Source organism: Zosterops lateralis (genome assembly GCF_965231275.1).
Source record: "Zosterops lateralis genome assembly, chromosome: 22".
In the NCBI taxonomy this organism is placed as follows: Eukaryota; Metazoa; Chordata; class Aves; order Passeriformes; family Zosteropidae; genus Zosterops; species Zosterops lateralis.
The window spans coordinates 4767485-4784438 of NC_139782.1; the positions used below are offsets into that span (position 1 = coordinate 4767485).

General features: G+C 45.5%; 1 protein-coding gene across 1 annotated transcript in view; it reads right to left on the bottom strand.

Moving 5' to 3' along the window:
- The window catches only part of PRDM16 (PR/SET domain 16), a 302027-nt gene that overhangs the window by 135218 nt on the left and 149855 nt on the right, over positions 1 to 16954 (bottom strand). Inside the window, exon 3 of the mRNA XM_083876951.1 lies at positions 9777 to 9827. Coding sequence (XP_083733077.1) covers positions 9777 to 9827 — 51 coding nt within the window. The remainder of the gene's footprint in view (positions 1 to 9776; positions 9828 to 16954) is intronic.

Sequence of the window (16954 nt, forward strand, 5' to 3'; positions counted from 1 at the left end):
GCTGGATGGTTGAACATCTCTGATACAGCAATGCCTTGGAAAAACGAGCGTGATTTAAATCCCACGTTTCCTTCTCAGTCTGTACCCGTTTTTAGCAGGGGATGCTCTGGGCTCTGCAGGAAAGGCCATCAGAGCAAGGAGAGAAGGAGCATATGGTGAGCAGCAGACCTGGAATGGAGGGCGGGACACGATTCCAACCCCAAGTTTTTACTGGCAAAAGGACTGGCAAATCCAAACTGCCAGGAATAAATTGCTGCTGGAGCTCATGGAAGACATGCTCGAGTCATCAGCAGACACAAAGCCTGGGAGGAAAGATCTTACTCAGGGACAGCACAACCTCCTTTAGGAAAAATTGGACATCCTTCCTGCTTGGCATTGCAGGAAACCAGGAAAATAACCCTCCAGGATTCCTCTGCTCCCAACAGGAATTTAGGGGGGAAAAGAGACACCCAAACAGAAAAAAAAAGAATTAAATCAGTGCAAGGGGCACCCCAAGCCCAGCCAGGGCTGAGTGTCCAGCTGAGGATGTTTTTCTGTGGATGAATTTACATGGCAAGCCCAGCCCCAGCACAGAAGTTTTCCAGGATTCACCTTTTTTAAGATTCCCGTGACAAGGAAAGTGATTAATCTCCATTTCATGGCAGCAGGAGCTGAGCAAGAGACTGCTTGGCTTTGCCAAGATAACCAGGAGAAAAGTCCAGCTTATTTCTGGGCAGCACTACAGAAAGAGGGGAAAAAAAACTGAACCAGGGATTAAGGGAAGGGATGAACAATGAAAGTCAAGACTTTCCTGGTTTTATATATAAATATAAGTAATTGGAAGGGCAAACATTGAAAAAAAAATGAATATTCCTCTTGACTCATTTCTAAATTGAATATTTCAAGTAAGAAAAATTTAACACTGTCCTACAAACCACCTTGGGGCAGCAGCACTGATACAAATTTCCAGAGTTTTCCCAGACTTTCTGTGAGAAAGAACCAACATTTTGGGGCAGACGAGCTGAAGCTTAAGACTGAAATTCCAGTGGAAACTCAGAGAAGCAGTTCCTTTAGGAGCTGCAATTTATTCTGCTGGAACAGAAGGAATTACTGCAGCGAGCAGGGGCTGAGATGTCCTGACAGCAGCAGTGCAGAACTATCTCTGCAGCAGTTATTAATGAGCTGGAAAAACGCTGGGTAGCAAATTCACCTCCCCTCCCCAAGGCCAGAATTCATGGCAACAAATCCCTAAAATAATCAGCTAACTCCGGGAGATTAGGAGAGGGGATGTCTCCAGATGACAGAGGATTTCTTAATTTCAGTTACTTATAAAGTCACATTAAGGAGGAGGAAAACTTCCTCTGAAGTTTATAAATTAGTTTCTAATCTATTCCACAGCTTTCGGTATTTCTGGTCTATATTTCTGTGTTACAGTCTAAAATAAGGAGGGGAAAAAAGTAATAAAAAAATTGAATGGCTTGGGTTAGCCAAGAAGGGATTTAAGCACTTAATTTAGACTCCTCCTGCTGTTACTATTATTATTATTATATCTATATTTTTAATATATATTTATATACATGTTTACAGAGCTTTGCTGAAATTTCCAGGGGGAAGGCACCACTGGACATCACAGAGGAGCTGACTTCTGACAAATACTTTTCTTTATTTTTCTCCCCAAACCATCCTGTAAAAAATAAATTTGGTTGGGTAGTTTCTTTTTTTTTTTTTTCCCAGAACATGTATTTTATCATCTTATAGAAATCTGGTAAAATCTAAAATCAAAATACATCAAAATATAATGTGGTCCTGCAATGCCTGTGGGACAACAGTCCTACCTTCACTGCTCTGCAGAACCTTGATTTATTTCTAGACCAAAACATGGAAGAAAAAAAAAAAAAAAAAAAAAAAAAAAAAAAAAAAAAAAAGGCATTTTTTGGTTTTGTCATGTTATGTATATTTATATTTAATTATTGTTCACTGGCACCCAGTTCTTTACATTTTGGCTTTTTTTTTTTTTCAGCAGCACCATCAGGGCTGGACCCAACTTCTGGTGGTTACTCTCACCCACACTCCCCTTTCCTCCCGCCCTGTCTGGGTTTTCCTGTTTATCCAGGGAGATCCAAGGGGCTCCTACCTGACCCAAATCCTCCTTCCCATGGGATTGACACCCCTCGAGATCCCAGGTGACATTCATGGAACCACCTGGCTTCTCTAAGGCTTGTGATCACACAATAAAACCCAATTCCAGATTCCCCTGTCCTGGGAGTGAGAGATCCCTCCTCCCACTCTGAGGAATATTCCCTGTTCCACACAAAAATCTGGAGCTGGCACAGGACAGGTCCCTCCTGTGCTGCTGTCTCAGCTCCCACCCCACCCCAGAGGTGGTTCTGAACCCAGACCTGATCCCAGGACCTGATTCCAGCCAAATCCTCGTGGCACACTCAGCTCAGCACCCCAGGAGGGATTGCAGAGCAGAGAGAGGGGAGGGGGCTCTGTGAGTGTGTGAGTGTGTGTTACCTTCCAAGTTACCACACAGCCCCGAAATCCCACAGGCTATCATTCCAAAATTTGTGATGTTTTGTCTACTCTGGTGATTTAAGGTTTGTCAGAAAATGTCAGAAAGGCCACGGGGCCAAGGGCTTCCTGATGACTGAGGATTTTCTTTCACATGACCTTCCTGAAGTTGATTTTGGGCTCCAGACAGTGCTGCCTTCAGCTCTGACAGGGGCCGGCTGGCAGCAGATTCATGGGGATCTCTGGGGCATTCTGGCATTTTCAAACTGAGCCGGGGCTGTAATGCCTCCTAATCATCCAGAATATTGTTTCACTGGCGGGGTGGAAATGCCAGCCCCTCGCCTTGGTTAGCAGGGAAAAGGAGCCTGGGCTGCTGATGCAAACAATTAAAAACATGTTGGATGTGGATGGATTAACACCAATGTGGAGTGGTGGCATTTGGTGTATGATAGTGCATGTGGATTTTAACAGGGGAGCACTGAAATGAATTTTGTGGACACGGAGAGAAAAGCAGGATTGGGACAGAAGTGTTAAAACTCTTAATTTGTGTTTAAACTCTTATTTTGTGTTGAAACTGTTAAGTGTGTGTTTGTGAGTGTTCCCACAAACCCCAAAGCAAAAAGAGCAGAGACCAGCATGTGAGGGTTTCACATTATTTAGGAAACTCCCAGTTGTACAAAAGTTTATGAATCTTGAATTTGCCTGTGTTATTAGCATAAATAATTACTCAGCCAAAAGGCCTAAATGAGTCTCCTTTGCTCCCTGATCACAGAACCATGGAATGGTTTGGGTTGGACCTTAAAAATCATCCAGTGCCGCCCCGTGCCATGGGCAGGGACACCTTCCACTGCCCCAGGTGGCTCCAAGCCCCATCCAACCTGGCCTTGGACACCTCCAGGAGCAGCAACAGCTTCTCTTGGAAACCTGTGCCTCTCCACTCTCACAGGGAAGGATCCTAAATAATTTATCTTGCCAAGGGAGCAGCCACCTGCTTTCTCACCTCCACAGAAATGCAGTTTCTAACTCAAACCCAGCCCAAAGTCTGCGTGTCTGTGCTTCAGATGCATCAAGGTGACCCCTCCTAAATCTGCCTGGAGTTCAGGGACACTTTTATCTGAGGGGATGCTGCTCCCTGCAGCCCTGTGCCACCTGAGCCGTGTGTGTGAGCAGCTCAGCAGCACTTTTTGGACACCTCCTCAGCCCCAGCAATGCAGGGAAATCAGGCACAGGTTATAAATCAGTGCTGGAGAACAGCTCGACGTCGCAGCTCCAGAGGGAGGAGGAGAAGAACCAACTTAACTCACAAAAAGATCTTATTTAGAACTGCGGGAGGTGTACCCAAAATCCATATTATTTGGCATTAACCCCTTCATAGCCTGGAGCTGTGGGAGCCCTGGGACAGCCCCTGTTCCACCTTGTGCCGTGCGTGTGCCTGGGGCTGCCTCAGCCTTCTGCAGATACGGAGAGAGCAAACTTAACCACTGCAAGTCCTCTTAACTTGGCCTGATTTATGGGCTCAAAAGCCCCCGAGATCTCTTCCTGGAGCCATTTCTCATACCCACACTCACTAAACCACCCAGCCCAAACAGCTGTATCACAGAAATTCAACATACAATGTTATTCCTGCAAAATAATTTAACCATCACTTTCTTTGCCGACTTTTCCATGCCAGCCTTACACCTTTTTTTTTTTTTTTTTTTTTTTTTTTTTTACTTTACATGCCTCATTTCAGCAAAATCAAGGATGCAAACTTCTTAGAAGTACTTAGTTTCCATGGAAACCTAAGCTGACCGCAACATTATTGTTCTCAAGAGGGAACTGACTTTACTATATGTTCATTCACTGAATTAATGGACTCCTGGTTCTTTTATTAGCAGCTCTCTAACAATAGAAAGAGAGAAATGTTATAAAAAAGACTCTCAGACAACTGTCCACTCTTTTGTCCGGGGCTTATTGGAATGACGCAAGTCTATTCAGGAAAAGATTATAAAAATCAACTCAAAGCTGCCTCTGTTTGTGGCCGCTAAATATACCTTTATTTCATAAAGATACAACCTATAAAACAAGCAAATTAAAGCTCTTTCTGAAATAGTAACTGTGAAGCAGCAGCCCTGGAGAAACAGGGCTTTAGGATTGTTCCCCCCTCCCATGGGGGTTGTGGAGCATCTTTAACCCCAAATTCTGTGTAAATTCTCAGCCAGAACAACGATTGTGCCCAAACTGGAGACGGGGGGTGATTCTTCAACACGCAGAAAAGCGAAGAAAACTAAGCAAAACTTGTGGGATTAAATCTTCCCTGAGAGTTTTAGAGCACCTTCCACGAGCTGGGGATAATATATCCCTGTTAAATGCAGAAATGTGTGTGCAATTCATGCTGCAAAGGCAGGAGTTCAGAGCAGGCCGGGCTAAGAGCTGCAATTCCTACTGCAACGGCATCAGGCTGGGCTCAAATCTGCAATTCTTGCTGCAAAGACAGCAGGCCAGGCTCAAATCTGCAATTCCTACTGGGCTCAAATCTGCAATTCTTGCTGCAAAGGCAGCAGGCCGGGCTCAAATCTGCAATTCCTACTGGGCTCAAATCTGCAATTTGTGCTGCTAAGGCAGCAGGTTAGGCTCAAATCTGCAATTCCTACTGGGCTCAAATCTGCAATTCTTGCTGCAAAGGCAGCAGGCTGGGCTCAAATCTACAATTCTTGCTGCAAAGGCAGCAGGCTGGACTCAAATCTGCAATTCCTACTGGGCTCAAATCTGCAGTTCCTACTGCAAAGACAGCAGGCCGGGCTCAAATCTGCAATTCCTACTGGGCTCAAATCTGCAGTTCCTACTGCAAAGGCAGCAGCTCGGAGCAGGCTGGACTCAAATCTGCAATTTGCTCTCTCAGGGTGCACAATGTGCCTCCAGCCCCCCTCAGGCCTGGGGCTGGGGGGGTTCAGCCTGCCCGGTAATTGCTGCACAAAAGACAGTGAACAGTTCCCTTGCTCTTCCCTAACTACCTTCCTGACTTGCTTATTGAAGTCTGATTTCTTACTCCTCTGGGTCATCATTCATCAGCCGCGCGGATCCCGCCGGGAGAGCCCGGCCAGACCTCTCCACATCCCTCCTTGCCAGAGGCCATTCCTGACGGCCCCATGATATAGAAAATGTCTTCACAGCGACCCGGCGGGACGGGCCGCGGCCATAATACCCAAATAATCATTTCCCAAATTATCATAATTATCAATCAATCATCCCCCGCGCGAACAATGTGCTCCTGAAGTATCAGATGGTTCCTTGTGACCTGTAGCGTTTTGGATATAATAATAAACCCGGGGGAGATTTATGGCCCCGTCCCGCTTCACATCTGCAGCAGCAAAACACTCGTTGGGGTTTTTTTGCTTTTGCTTTGGAGCCGAAAGGTTTCCTCGTACCTGGGTTTCGTGTTTGCTGCTTGATGTTTTTTATTAAAAGGCCAAATTTTCCTATCACACCCAGTTTTCTAAAATTCGCTTTATTCTTAAAAAATAAATCCGCGTGATTTGTGGGCGCGGAACGATCGCGCTGCTTAAATTGCTTTTACCCCACAGCCTCATCAGCATTATATTTACAGCTTCTAATATTTGGCGATGTAGGAATGAGGCCAGCCAGAGGAGGGGGGAAAATTGGTTTTGTCTTCAGGTTTTGTTGTGTTTTGCACAATACCAGATTGAATCCAACCCTTTTGAAGCCGATAGCATCTCCCGCTCCCTGTGCAGCACATTCTTGTTAATGGATAAATTCAAGCTCTCCAGAAAGTCAAAGAATAAATTTAAAGCCTTTTGCCAAATGCCTATCCTATTGGATTTTGATAAGACGGCTATTGAGCTTTAATAATGTCTTCTATCCTTTTTCAGCTGGCCCTTAACATGTCTCTTTATTTGTCCCTAAAGCCTCTTCAGCGATGCCTTTTTATTACAAGTCTCTCAGCTTGCTCTCAGGGGAGACAGGGTCGACAAGAGTGATAGATAGATAACTCTATAGATTATCTCCCACAGATGTTTTCTCTCCAGTAGCCCCTCAGGCTATTCCCTCTAAGTAAACAGAAACTAAATAGAGAGTCTACTGAAGAGAGAAGTCCCTGAGGTCCCTTGTCACCACGGTCAGAAAAACAGCCCAGCCTGGGGAGGTTGGCTGGGAGCTCTGCACACGCTGAGAATCCTTCCCCACCATTCTGGAACCCTCATCCAAAGTGACCCTTGGAGGGGAGAGAAATGCATCTACTTGGGGAAAAAAAAAAATAAAAAAAGAAGGTGGTGTGTAATGGGCACAGGCCTTGCTTCCTGCTGGAGGAAGTGGAAATCTTTCAGCTCAAAGTTAAAGCAAAATGACAACAGGATGGTGACAATGACAACAAGGTGTTTGTTCAAGTTATTAAATGCAGTGGGGAAGCTTGGAAAATTCAGAGGGAGAGGACACTGAGCTGGTCTCTAAGCAAAATAAACAGAGTGCAGGGACATGGGCTGGGAAAAAAGACATTTGGGAGCAGGGGACAATAAACCCACAGGTATTACTCATATTTTCATCTCTGAGTGTTTGCATTCAGGTCACTAAAATAACTAAAATAAGTGACATTCCTGTTTTAACACTACTTCCACCACTGATGATTTAAAATTAAAAAACAGGATGAGGAGCTCGTGTATTTTTCCAAATTAAACTGAATATCAGCAAGCAAAGGTGATGCAACAAAAGCTCGTTAGGCATACACCACATTTCAATCCATGGAGCAGCACAGATATAGAAAATGATCCTGGATATGACATTGAATTATTCCTGTCAGACAACCACTAACAACAAAATCAGCTTTGTGATGTTAGCAGCACAACAGTGCCAGCAGAAATAACTGTGAACTGAAAAATACTGGATAGGGTGAGAAATACTCATTCTTTGTGCTCCGAGCCAAAAAAGAGCCTGTTTTATTCTACTACAAAACACAGCTCTGCTGTGCTGCATCTTCAGGCTTTTCCATGCCTTTCACTTGATTAAAGTTATGTAAAAAGTGTGGTTTTTTTTTTTTTTTTTTTTTTTTTTTCCTGGGAGTTTAAGAGCAGAGATAGTTCTGGGGTCAGTTTTAAGCAGAGGTTGCTTCCTGCGCATCTCCATACACCTCTCACTGCCACCACCTTCCCTTCCCTGCTTTTTTCCTGGTTTTACAGATTTTTCTCTGCATTCCAGATTTTTTTTTTTTCTTCCTCTTTCTAGTCCTTGTTAGTGCCCAATTCTGACCCTGTGATGCAGCAGTCAAAGGAGGCACAGAAATGATGGTCTCTGCAGCTCCGATTTCCCTCCCCTCCCAGTTTAAATCAGGCCACCCACTCCAGTTACATTTGTCTCCAGTCACCTTCTCGCCACCAAACTCATCTCTGAAGGAATAGGAATAAATTGAAGTCAAATCTCAACTATTGTGTCTTCAGGGATATGACAACTGAATGATTTAGAGAGGCTGGAAAAGGAAATCTGCTCCCGAGAGGGTTTTGTGCCACCGGAGCCAAATGCCAAGAGTGCTACTTCCAAACAATTGAGAGATCCTACAAAAATTGTCCGGAGTGATTTCTCATTCTTTAGTTTTCATTTTCTCCTGACTGAAAAGCTGTCTCGCAGTAGTCTTTTCACAAGCCATAAAGTTTAGACTTGAACTCTTTACCTTACTGCTCTGACCTCCTTTACCCCAGCTGTAAAACCCTACTGCCCATCCTTCAATAAATTTATCACCTCATAAACTCCCACTAGTGCTTTTCTACAATGCATTTAAAAGACACAAGTGGAAGGCCAGGCCTTCCCCCCTTGTCAAATATCACAATTGTCCAGTTTTATACCTGCTGCACAGGGAAATATTTAAGGACACGGCATTTTTCAAAGACCTTCGGTTTTTGTAACAACTCCCCTTGAAATAAAAACACAAAGTTTAAATATAAACCCATGGATTGAACATATAACAGTGCCAGCCTCGTGTTTCCCTGTTTCACACAACTCCTGCTCTCTTTGGGATAACGGAGATCCTGGAGGTGGGGATGGAGGGTTCGTTTGTGATATCATAATTAAAGACTGAACAAGAAATAGCTGAGCCATGGAGAATTCCCTCCATCCTCGTGAGAAGTGCGTGGGGATAATGAGGACCTGCCACCTTGTCCCCACGTCTGTCCAGACAAAAGGATCCCACAGAGGCAGGACAGACACCCCATGAGTTATGGAGGTGCCCAAGGTAAAAAGTTCAGCCCTGTTGCCTCGCAGGTCCCTGGAGAGGTCACAGCACACTCAGAGGGTGCTTCCTCTTGGGAGCCTGGGAAATAAAACCTGATTTTTTATTTTTTAACATGGTAAGAATAGAACAGGCCATACTGGACTTGTGTCTAAATCCCTTTTCCCAGCCTGACTCTGGAGCCTGGCAGGGATTGCATTTCACTCTGTTTGGCAGAGGGAAGTGAGGGATTCCTTTTAGTTTTAAGAGCAGAAAAACAGCATCACCTGAAGGATGAGCAGCAAGGCCCAACCTCAGAGATTTCCCACTCTCCAAAACCTCATGAAAACATGATGTGAACATCCTTTATAAGACAACTGCACATAAAAGGAGTGACAACCAGCTCCTTATTTCAGTGAGGACACACAAACTGCAGCCCTTGGGAGGCTCTAATCAAACCCGACTTGTGGCGCTTTAACCAACAGATCCACATGGAACAAAACCTCATTTTAGTGCTGCTGAGGGTCACCCCAACCCAAACAGCAGCCTGGCTACCCAAATCTGTCACTCTGAGGCTGCAGAGGAGACATTTGTGCAGCTGAGTGTGGAACACATTTTCTCTGGTCGCTGTTACAGTTGGAGCCCCACGATGTGATGAAAGGCACCACTAATACATCACACGGGCTGAATTTTATCCTTTCACAGACCTATTCCTTTCCCCTTGGACTTCATATAAGCCACATTTACATGCTGAAGTGACCTCCAAAAATTTAGCACTTTTAACAAAGGACTAACATTTTCTTTTACTGGAAAAGGGGTAAATGAGGTTTTTCACTTTGGCCCGGCAGCTGTTTGTGTTGTAGCTGAATCAAGGAACACCTCGAGCTATTATTTTCTCTTTCATAATGACTGGAATCACAAAAAGACAGAAAAAAAAAATATGCCAACAGAACCACAAGCAACAGCAAACTCTGGAAAACTTTTACAATGTTATTGCCATCAACACCTTGGTTCAAAAGTGAGGGAAAAGTGTCTGGGTGCATTTCCAAGCCAGAGAATAAAACAACTCCCAGAAGACTGAGCCATGTCCTACCTTTTTTATATTGCCCTCCTGGGAGGTCACCTCGGGATCAGTCAGTATTTGCTATGGAAAAAAAAAAAAACAGAATAGAAACAAAATTCAGTTTGAGTTGCAACTAAGGATGTTATAAAATAATAGAGATTAATATCGCTGTTGTTATAATGATGAGGAGAATGAATAAATATTATATTATTACAATAATGGCCAAAAAAATGGTTAATAATATTATATTATTAACAATAATATAATAATAATTATATTATTAACAATAATGCCAGATGAGTTGGCATCTCAACTGCACCCAGATGCTTTGGAACTTCGACGGAGGGTTTTCACCTCAATTGTTATTTATATTTTTAAGGTTTTCTGGCACTTCTGTGAACAATTCCCTTTGATTTGGCAGACAAGGGCAGGTTTCTATCCCACAAGGCAGGTGTGGACAACACATTCACCAAGAGAACAGGCACCCCCAGGCTTTCCAGGACCGATTCCCCCTGGAGCAGGGACAGATCCTGGGATGCTCCGGCCCCCCGGCAGCTCTTTAATTCCCCCTCCAGCCGAGGTGTGGTGGAACAAGTCATTAAATCGCTGCTGTGCTGCACCTCAGATTAGCTCCAGGTCAGCGGGCATTCGGGGAGGTCAAGTACCTCAACTTTGCATCACCCTGGATACCCCAGCAGGATAAACACACCGGGAAAGGACCTGATCGAGCCGGGAATTCCTGCGGCTCCCGGAGCCCTGCGGGGGATTTGGGATGGCTGAGGTCAAACACACCCCAGGGCAGGGTGGGGCAGGGGGAAAGGGGCTCCCAGACCCGGGAAAAAGGGGATTTGGATGACAAAGAGCAGGAAAAACCTCCAAGGAACAAAGATGAATGTGATAGGAAATGCAGGTTAAAATGGGAAAGGGGAAAGGGGAAAGGGGAAAGGGGAAAGGGGAAAGGGAAAGGGAAAGGGAAAGGGAAAGGGAAGGCAAGGCAAGGCAAGGCAAGGCAAGGAAAAGAAAGGCAAGGCAAGGCAAGGCAAGGCAAGGCAAGGCAAGGCAAGGCAAGGCAAGGCAAGGCAAGGCAAGGAAAGGAAAGGCAAGGAAAGGCAAGGAAAGGCAAGGAAAGGCAAGGAAAGGCAAGGAAAGGCAAGGAAAGGAAAGGAAAGGAAAGGAAAGGAAAGGAAAGGAAAGGAAAGGAAAGGAAAGGAAAGGAAAGGAAAGGAAAGGAAAGGAAAGGAAAGGAAAGGAAAGGAAAGGAAAGGAAAGGAAAGGAAAGGAAAGGAAAGGAAAGGAAAGGAAAGGAAAGGAAAGGAAAGGAAAGGAAAGGAAAGGAAAGGAAAGGAAAGGTTCCATCACATTTTCGCAGCTGAGGTTTGGCACAAAGCTCCAGGCCCCTTTGGCCATGCCCAGGTGAGATCGACTGATTTACAAATTTCCAGCCTGTCGCCAAATCTCCAGCTCAGCTGCACTAACAAGGGGCTGTGTTTCCATGGGAAGAACCCCAAACCATTCTGTGCTTTACACCAGCTCTAATGGACATTGAAACTGCGGTTTCCAAAGCAGCTGAGAGCAAATAGGATCAAGAGGCAAATCCCAGAGCCATAAAATTCTGTGTTCCTACCCTGGAACACCCTGACATCCCTGTGAATGACTGGGGTTAAACATCCATCCTGCTGTCCTGGATGTCACAGGGAATGCTGACTGTTCCCAGTGCATCACCAGGAACCAGAAACTCCCAAAAACTTGGGAAAATCAGGCCATGAAACTTTCAGAGCTGAAACACAAATGGAAAATGACTCCAAAACATCCAGGGGATGCAGCTGCCTCCAAATGAAGACACTTGCCTGTAATTATTGCATGATGTAATTACTGCATGCAAAAAGCCTTTGGATACAACCAGAGGAGTGTGTGCAGGCAGAGTGTGTAATCCACCCGTCCAGCAGCACCATAAACGTGGAGGGGAAAGAAAACTCCAATGAAGTGCAAATTGGGCTGTGGTGGAGCCCTGTATAAACAGGCTTAAGAGTCAGGAATTCCTGAGTTGGAATTGAGATGCCAACACAAGCTTCCTTTTGTTGGTTTGGACAGAGCTGTGCTCAAGGGGCAAGTTCCTTCTCTCAAACCTTTTTTTTTTTTTTCCCTTTTTCAGGTCATAGCAGATCCTGAATTTCAAAGTTCTTCGAGAACAGAATTTCTGTGAAAATATTTAATCCATATATTCAAAAGTGGTGATTTTGCAGAAAATCCTCTGTAGGATTGCTGCTCCTTCAGGGTGTTTGAAAATGGCTGAGTTTCGATATTTGGTGGAATCCTTTTTGAGTTCCCACCTATTACAGAACTTCTAGGGAAAAACCCACCAATATCCTGAAGAATTTTAATTTTGATGGAACCATCTCTGCACTCAAACTATCAGAACATGGACAATTAGTGGTGAACATGGTGCTGGTGCTGCACTGACTTAAAGGATGATCTTAAAGGTCTTTTTCAACTTTAACAATTCTGTGATCCTATGGGTGAAAAGGCATTTTAGCACAAGTGGAGTAGTAGAGTAGGAACTGGTTTAGACTCAATATTTCATTCACTAAACCAGAGTAGGAACTGGTTTAGACTCAATATTTCATCCTTTCTTTACACTTGTTTTTTTAAAAAAGGTGTCCAAGGTGTTACTGTGGGCTGAGCTCTACCACAGACCATCTGCACTGGCTTGGACACATCCCACAGCCCAATGTCCTGAATGTCCCATTTTCCCCCTCCAGCTGAGCAGCTTGGGGTGATGTTGGCACTGTTGGGGTGTCTGTGGAGGAGCAGAGGCCAGAACTCCAAACCTCCCCTTGCCCAGCCACTGACAGGGCTCTGAACAAACCTTCAGAAACCTCCCTGGGAGCTGCAGGGGACCTCAGAACTGTCCTGCTGCCTTCCCAGTGTGGAATAAACACCATCTGACAACACCTGTGTCACCAGCCAGCAATCCAAGAGCCACACCAGGTGGCCTGGAGCAGATCCCAGAGCTGGGATTCCACTCTCCAGGGCACATGGGAAGGGGGTGATGCAACACTGGGATGGCCACGGCACCTCCTGGTTATGGGGGAGAGGCAGAACCAGGCAAAGCAAGCCCCAGATGCCGTGTTTATTAAGAAGAATAACTTTGAAGATACTTTGAAAATCTGCTCATTGGGTAATTTTAGCTCAGGCCAGGCTTCATCTCATGCAAATGCCACGAGACTAAATATAGAGAGCTGGACGTGTGCAGTGGGCTGCACTCCTGCACTTAGCACAGATGTTCCTAAATGTGCTCAAAATTTACACCACATGCTTTTTCTATCAACTGATCTGTTGATTTTAGCCAGGGGAAAGACAACATGTCAGCAGCAGCCACGTCAGGAGAGCCTGTGCCTTGGGCCTGGGCTGGAGGTGGATCTGCCCAGCTGGAGAGGGATTTCACTTTTCCTTTGCCTTTCCTTCCCCGGGCTCAGGGAATTGGTGGCACCAGGATCCTGCCTCAGTGACACCAGTTAGGGATGTGCTAGAATTTTTGCAGAGCCCCCCAGTGTATACTAAACATGTCAAGGAGCGCCATGTGATTCATTTTGAAAAACAGTTTACGAGCTGGCATTCTCCAGCTGCAGTTAACCCTAATTTGATTACATTACTGAGACAGATCACAATGAGCTTATGTAAATAGTAACATTATCCATTCATTCCCTCAGCTCAGATAAACTGTCATTTGGGGGAAGAAAAAAAAAAACAACCCAACCCAAACTTCACTAGGCATGGCCTGATGCATTCAGCAAACTCTGAGGGTGGAGATGACAGACTGGAACCTGCCCCTGCTGCATCTCTGTGAATCTGGATTTTAAAGAGATATTTTCATGTCTGCTCTGAGCTGGAAGGAGAAGAGAATGCTCAGTAATTGCACAGGAGTCAGGGGGCAGATAACAGCACTGCTGTCAATAACTTGGTCTTTATTATCATTTGATTTTTCAGTAAGAGCTCAGTCACCACTGATGACATCAGTGATGTTCACAGCTAAGTGAGCACTTCACCCACGGCCAGGGCACCTGCCCTTGACATTGGCCCTTCCCAAGGTCTCCTGCCTGGCTCAGGGCACTGGGACAGCACCTCCAGCTCTGGAACCTGGGCTGTGCCACCTGCACCATCTCACCACACAGCTGGTTCAGAAAAAGAACTAGAAAACATTTAATTTTGGTTTAAATTAACCAAGGGTCAGCAATTCTTACCTGCACACAAGTTCACATGAATATTTCAGATGAAAGCAGAGGCTCTGGCCCTGCTGTGCCCAGTTTGGGCTGCTCATGGCTGGGCTAATGGCAGAGTTACTCTCCTTGTCTGTGATGGACACAGGAACAGCACGACCTGCAGAGCAAACAGCTCCTCCCAGCCAGCCTCTTGTGGCTTTACAGAATGTCTCAGGTTAGAAAATCACAGAATATTCTGAACTGGAATGACCCATAAGGGTCATCCAAGCCCAGCTCATGGCCCTGCACAGAACACCCCAACAATGCCACCCTGTGCCTGGAGCTCTGGCACTCACACACAGCCAAACTACTGAGCAGCAAACATCCAGAGCAGCACAGCACCCCTGTAACCTGGCAGGGTTCATTCCAGCCCCCAGCAGCACCCAGCACCTCCAGGACGTGGTTTCTGAGCAGGTTAAACTATTTGGACAGCTCTGGAAGTGCCTCTCCTGTTCAGCAGCTCCAGTGCTCACACACTTCACCTCCTCCCTGCACCTCTGTTCCATCCCAGCTCAGGAGATGATGCTGTTACTAAGCTACAAATCTTGCTCTTCATAATTTCCATTAATTATTCCATTAAAAGTTTTATCCTGCCAACTTCTGAGTGGGCTGGCCCCAACCCAGTCAGGTATTTAGGCAAGAGGTATCAGTGAGATGAACAGAACCAGGAATGTCTCCATACAAAAGTGCTTTTCTGGCCACAGGCCAGGAGCACAAAACATCATGTGGGACCCAGCCCAGGCACAGAGCACCGAAACCTACAGCAGGTATTCCATAGGGGAGAGATTCTTTATAATTTTATATCCATTATCATTATCATCATTTATATCCATATCAACCCAATCCAGGCTGGTTTGGGTTGGAAGGTGCCTCAAAGATTATTTTGTTCCACCCACTGCCATGGGCAGGGACACTTTCCACTATTCCAGACTTCTCCAAGCCCTGTCCAGTCTGGCCTTGGACACTTCCAGGGATCCAGGGGCAGTCACAGCTTCTCTGGGCACCCTGTGTCAGGGCCTGCCCACCCTCACAGGGGATAATTCCTTCCCAATATCCCACCTAAACTTCCCCTCTTGCAGATTGAACCCCTGTCACCTTGTCCCTCCAGGTCCCTGTAAACAGGTTCTCTCCATCTTTCCTGTGAGATCCCTTCAGGGACTGGAAAGCCCCAATTAGGTCACCTCAAAGCTTCTCTTCTCCAAGACCTTCATATATATAATTATATCTATATATTCAAACACAGCAGCCAACACCCTGCAGAGCCACATCACAGCACTGATGTGCATCCATAGGAAAACCAGACGTGGAGGAAACCCACAGAAAACCATTTCAGCACTTAAACCTTTAGTCTTTCAGCCCTATTTTTAAAATACAGGGATTTTACAGCATTTTCTGGCTGAGAATTTACCAAAATCTCCCATTTTTCTATAGTAAGCAGATCTGTGAGCCCTATTAACTCAGGGAAATTTTCAGTGTCCTGCCTTGGGAATTTGAAGTGAATGTGCCTGGAATTAAGAGGGAAGGGAGGAAAGCTCTTCTCTGAGGGGAAGAATTCCCTCTCCTTGCTGGCCAGGGAAGGAGGATGAAGAGCACAAGCTCTGACTGGCAAGGAACAAACCACGGGCTGAAAAGAGTGGAAAGAATAAACCAACCATTCACTGCTAAGGGCAACCCCAGCACAATTGGGAACACTGGGGAGCAGCCAAGCTGTGGTTTGTGGCCCAGGAGCAGCCTGCACAGCCATGCCACTCCACAGAACATTTTATAACCATTTATTTTTCAGCTGGAAGCCTGGGCAAAAAAGTGGACTGGTGCTGCAGGAAAAATGTGCCAAATTAGGAGGGACCCACAGCCCAAAATTTCTGGGATTGTGCTCCAGGGAACACCTCTGCACTTGCTCATGTCCTCTATGGCTTTACAGAGGAATCCTCCCTGTTCTCTAAATCCCAGGAGAACAAAATGCAGTTTGCAGAGGTGACTCAGGACCGGTTGTTCCAAACGGGGTTCAAAAGGAAGGAACATCCTAAACGATCCTTTAGTATGAAATAATGTGTTTGTACCCACAGCCCAAACTTCAGGCGGAGATAACGTGAAGAAAAATTGATGTTTAAGAACAAAGACTTGGAGAAAGAACAGGAACCTGTGATTTCCATACGCGGTATCACAACTTTTATCACTGATTTTTTTAAGGACATAACTCCTCATTGCCATTGGGATCGAGTTAACTGCAGCTACCAGGAAGTCAAACAGGATCTAATGGAGAGAATTTGCAGTGACTTCAATGAGCTGAGGACTGGAGACTTCCAGCCAAGACAAATATGAGAGGGGACTGATTAGGAAATGTCACCGTTTCCCCTGCCAAGCACTCAGGGCCTGGTGATAGGAGAGTATTAAATATAATCACACAGTCTTTAGGGGCTCTTTGATTTTATATTGCATTCTTATCGGGTTCTTAAAGTCCAGTGTTAATGAGCATGAGAAACTCACTTGATAGTTTGGCAGTTTTGCTGAAATCAAATGAGTTCATTCAGTCCTGGCCCGTGGATCCAGCTGGAGATGCCTTTCCCTTCCCTATGGCTCCACATGGAACCTCTGGCTGTTCTTTTTCTCCACCCCAGCAATCCAACATCACCTTTACAACCAGCTCTTCATGACCACCATTAGGGAAAAATAGGCTCTACCAATAATCAGAATTCCCCCATCCCTGGAAGTGCTGAGGGATGGAGCTCTGAGCAGTCTGAGCTAGTGGGAGGTGTCCCTGCCTGTGGTGAGGGTGGAAAAAGAGGAGATTTAAGGCTCCTCCCAATTCAAACCGTCCTGGGATTCTATGAGTGAGGATTTAAGGGACCCAAAAGCAGAGATGAAATATCTACACTGTAAAAACTCTCCCCTTTGGCAGAGCACAGTGACCCCTGAAAGCAGAGCATGTCCCAGGCAACAACACAAACC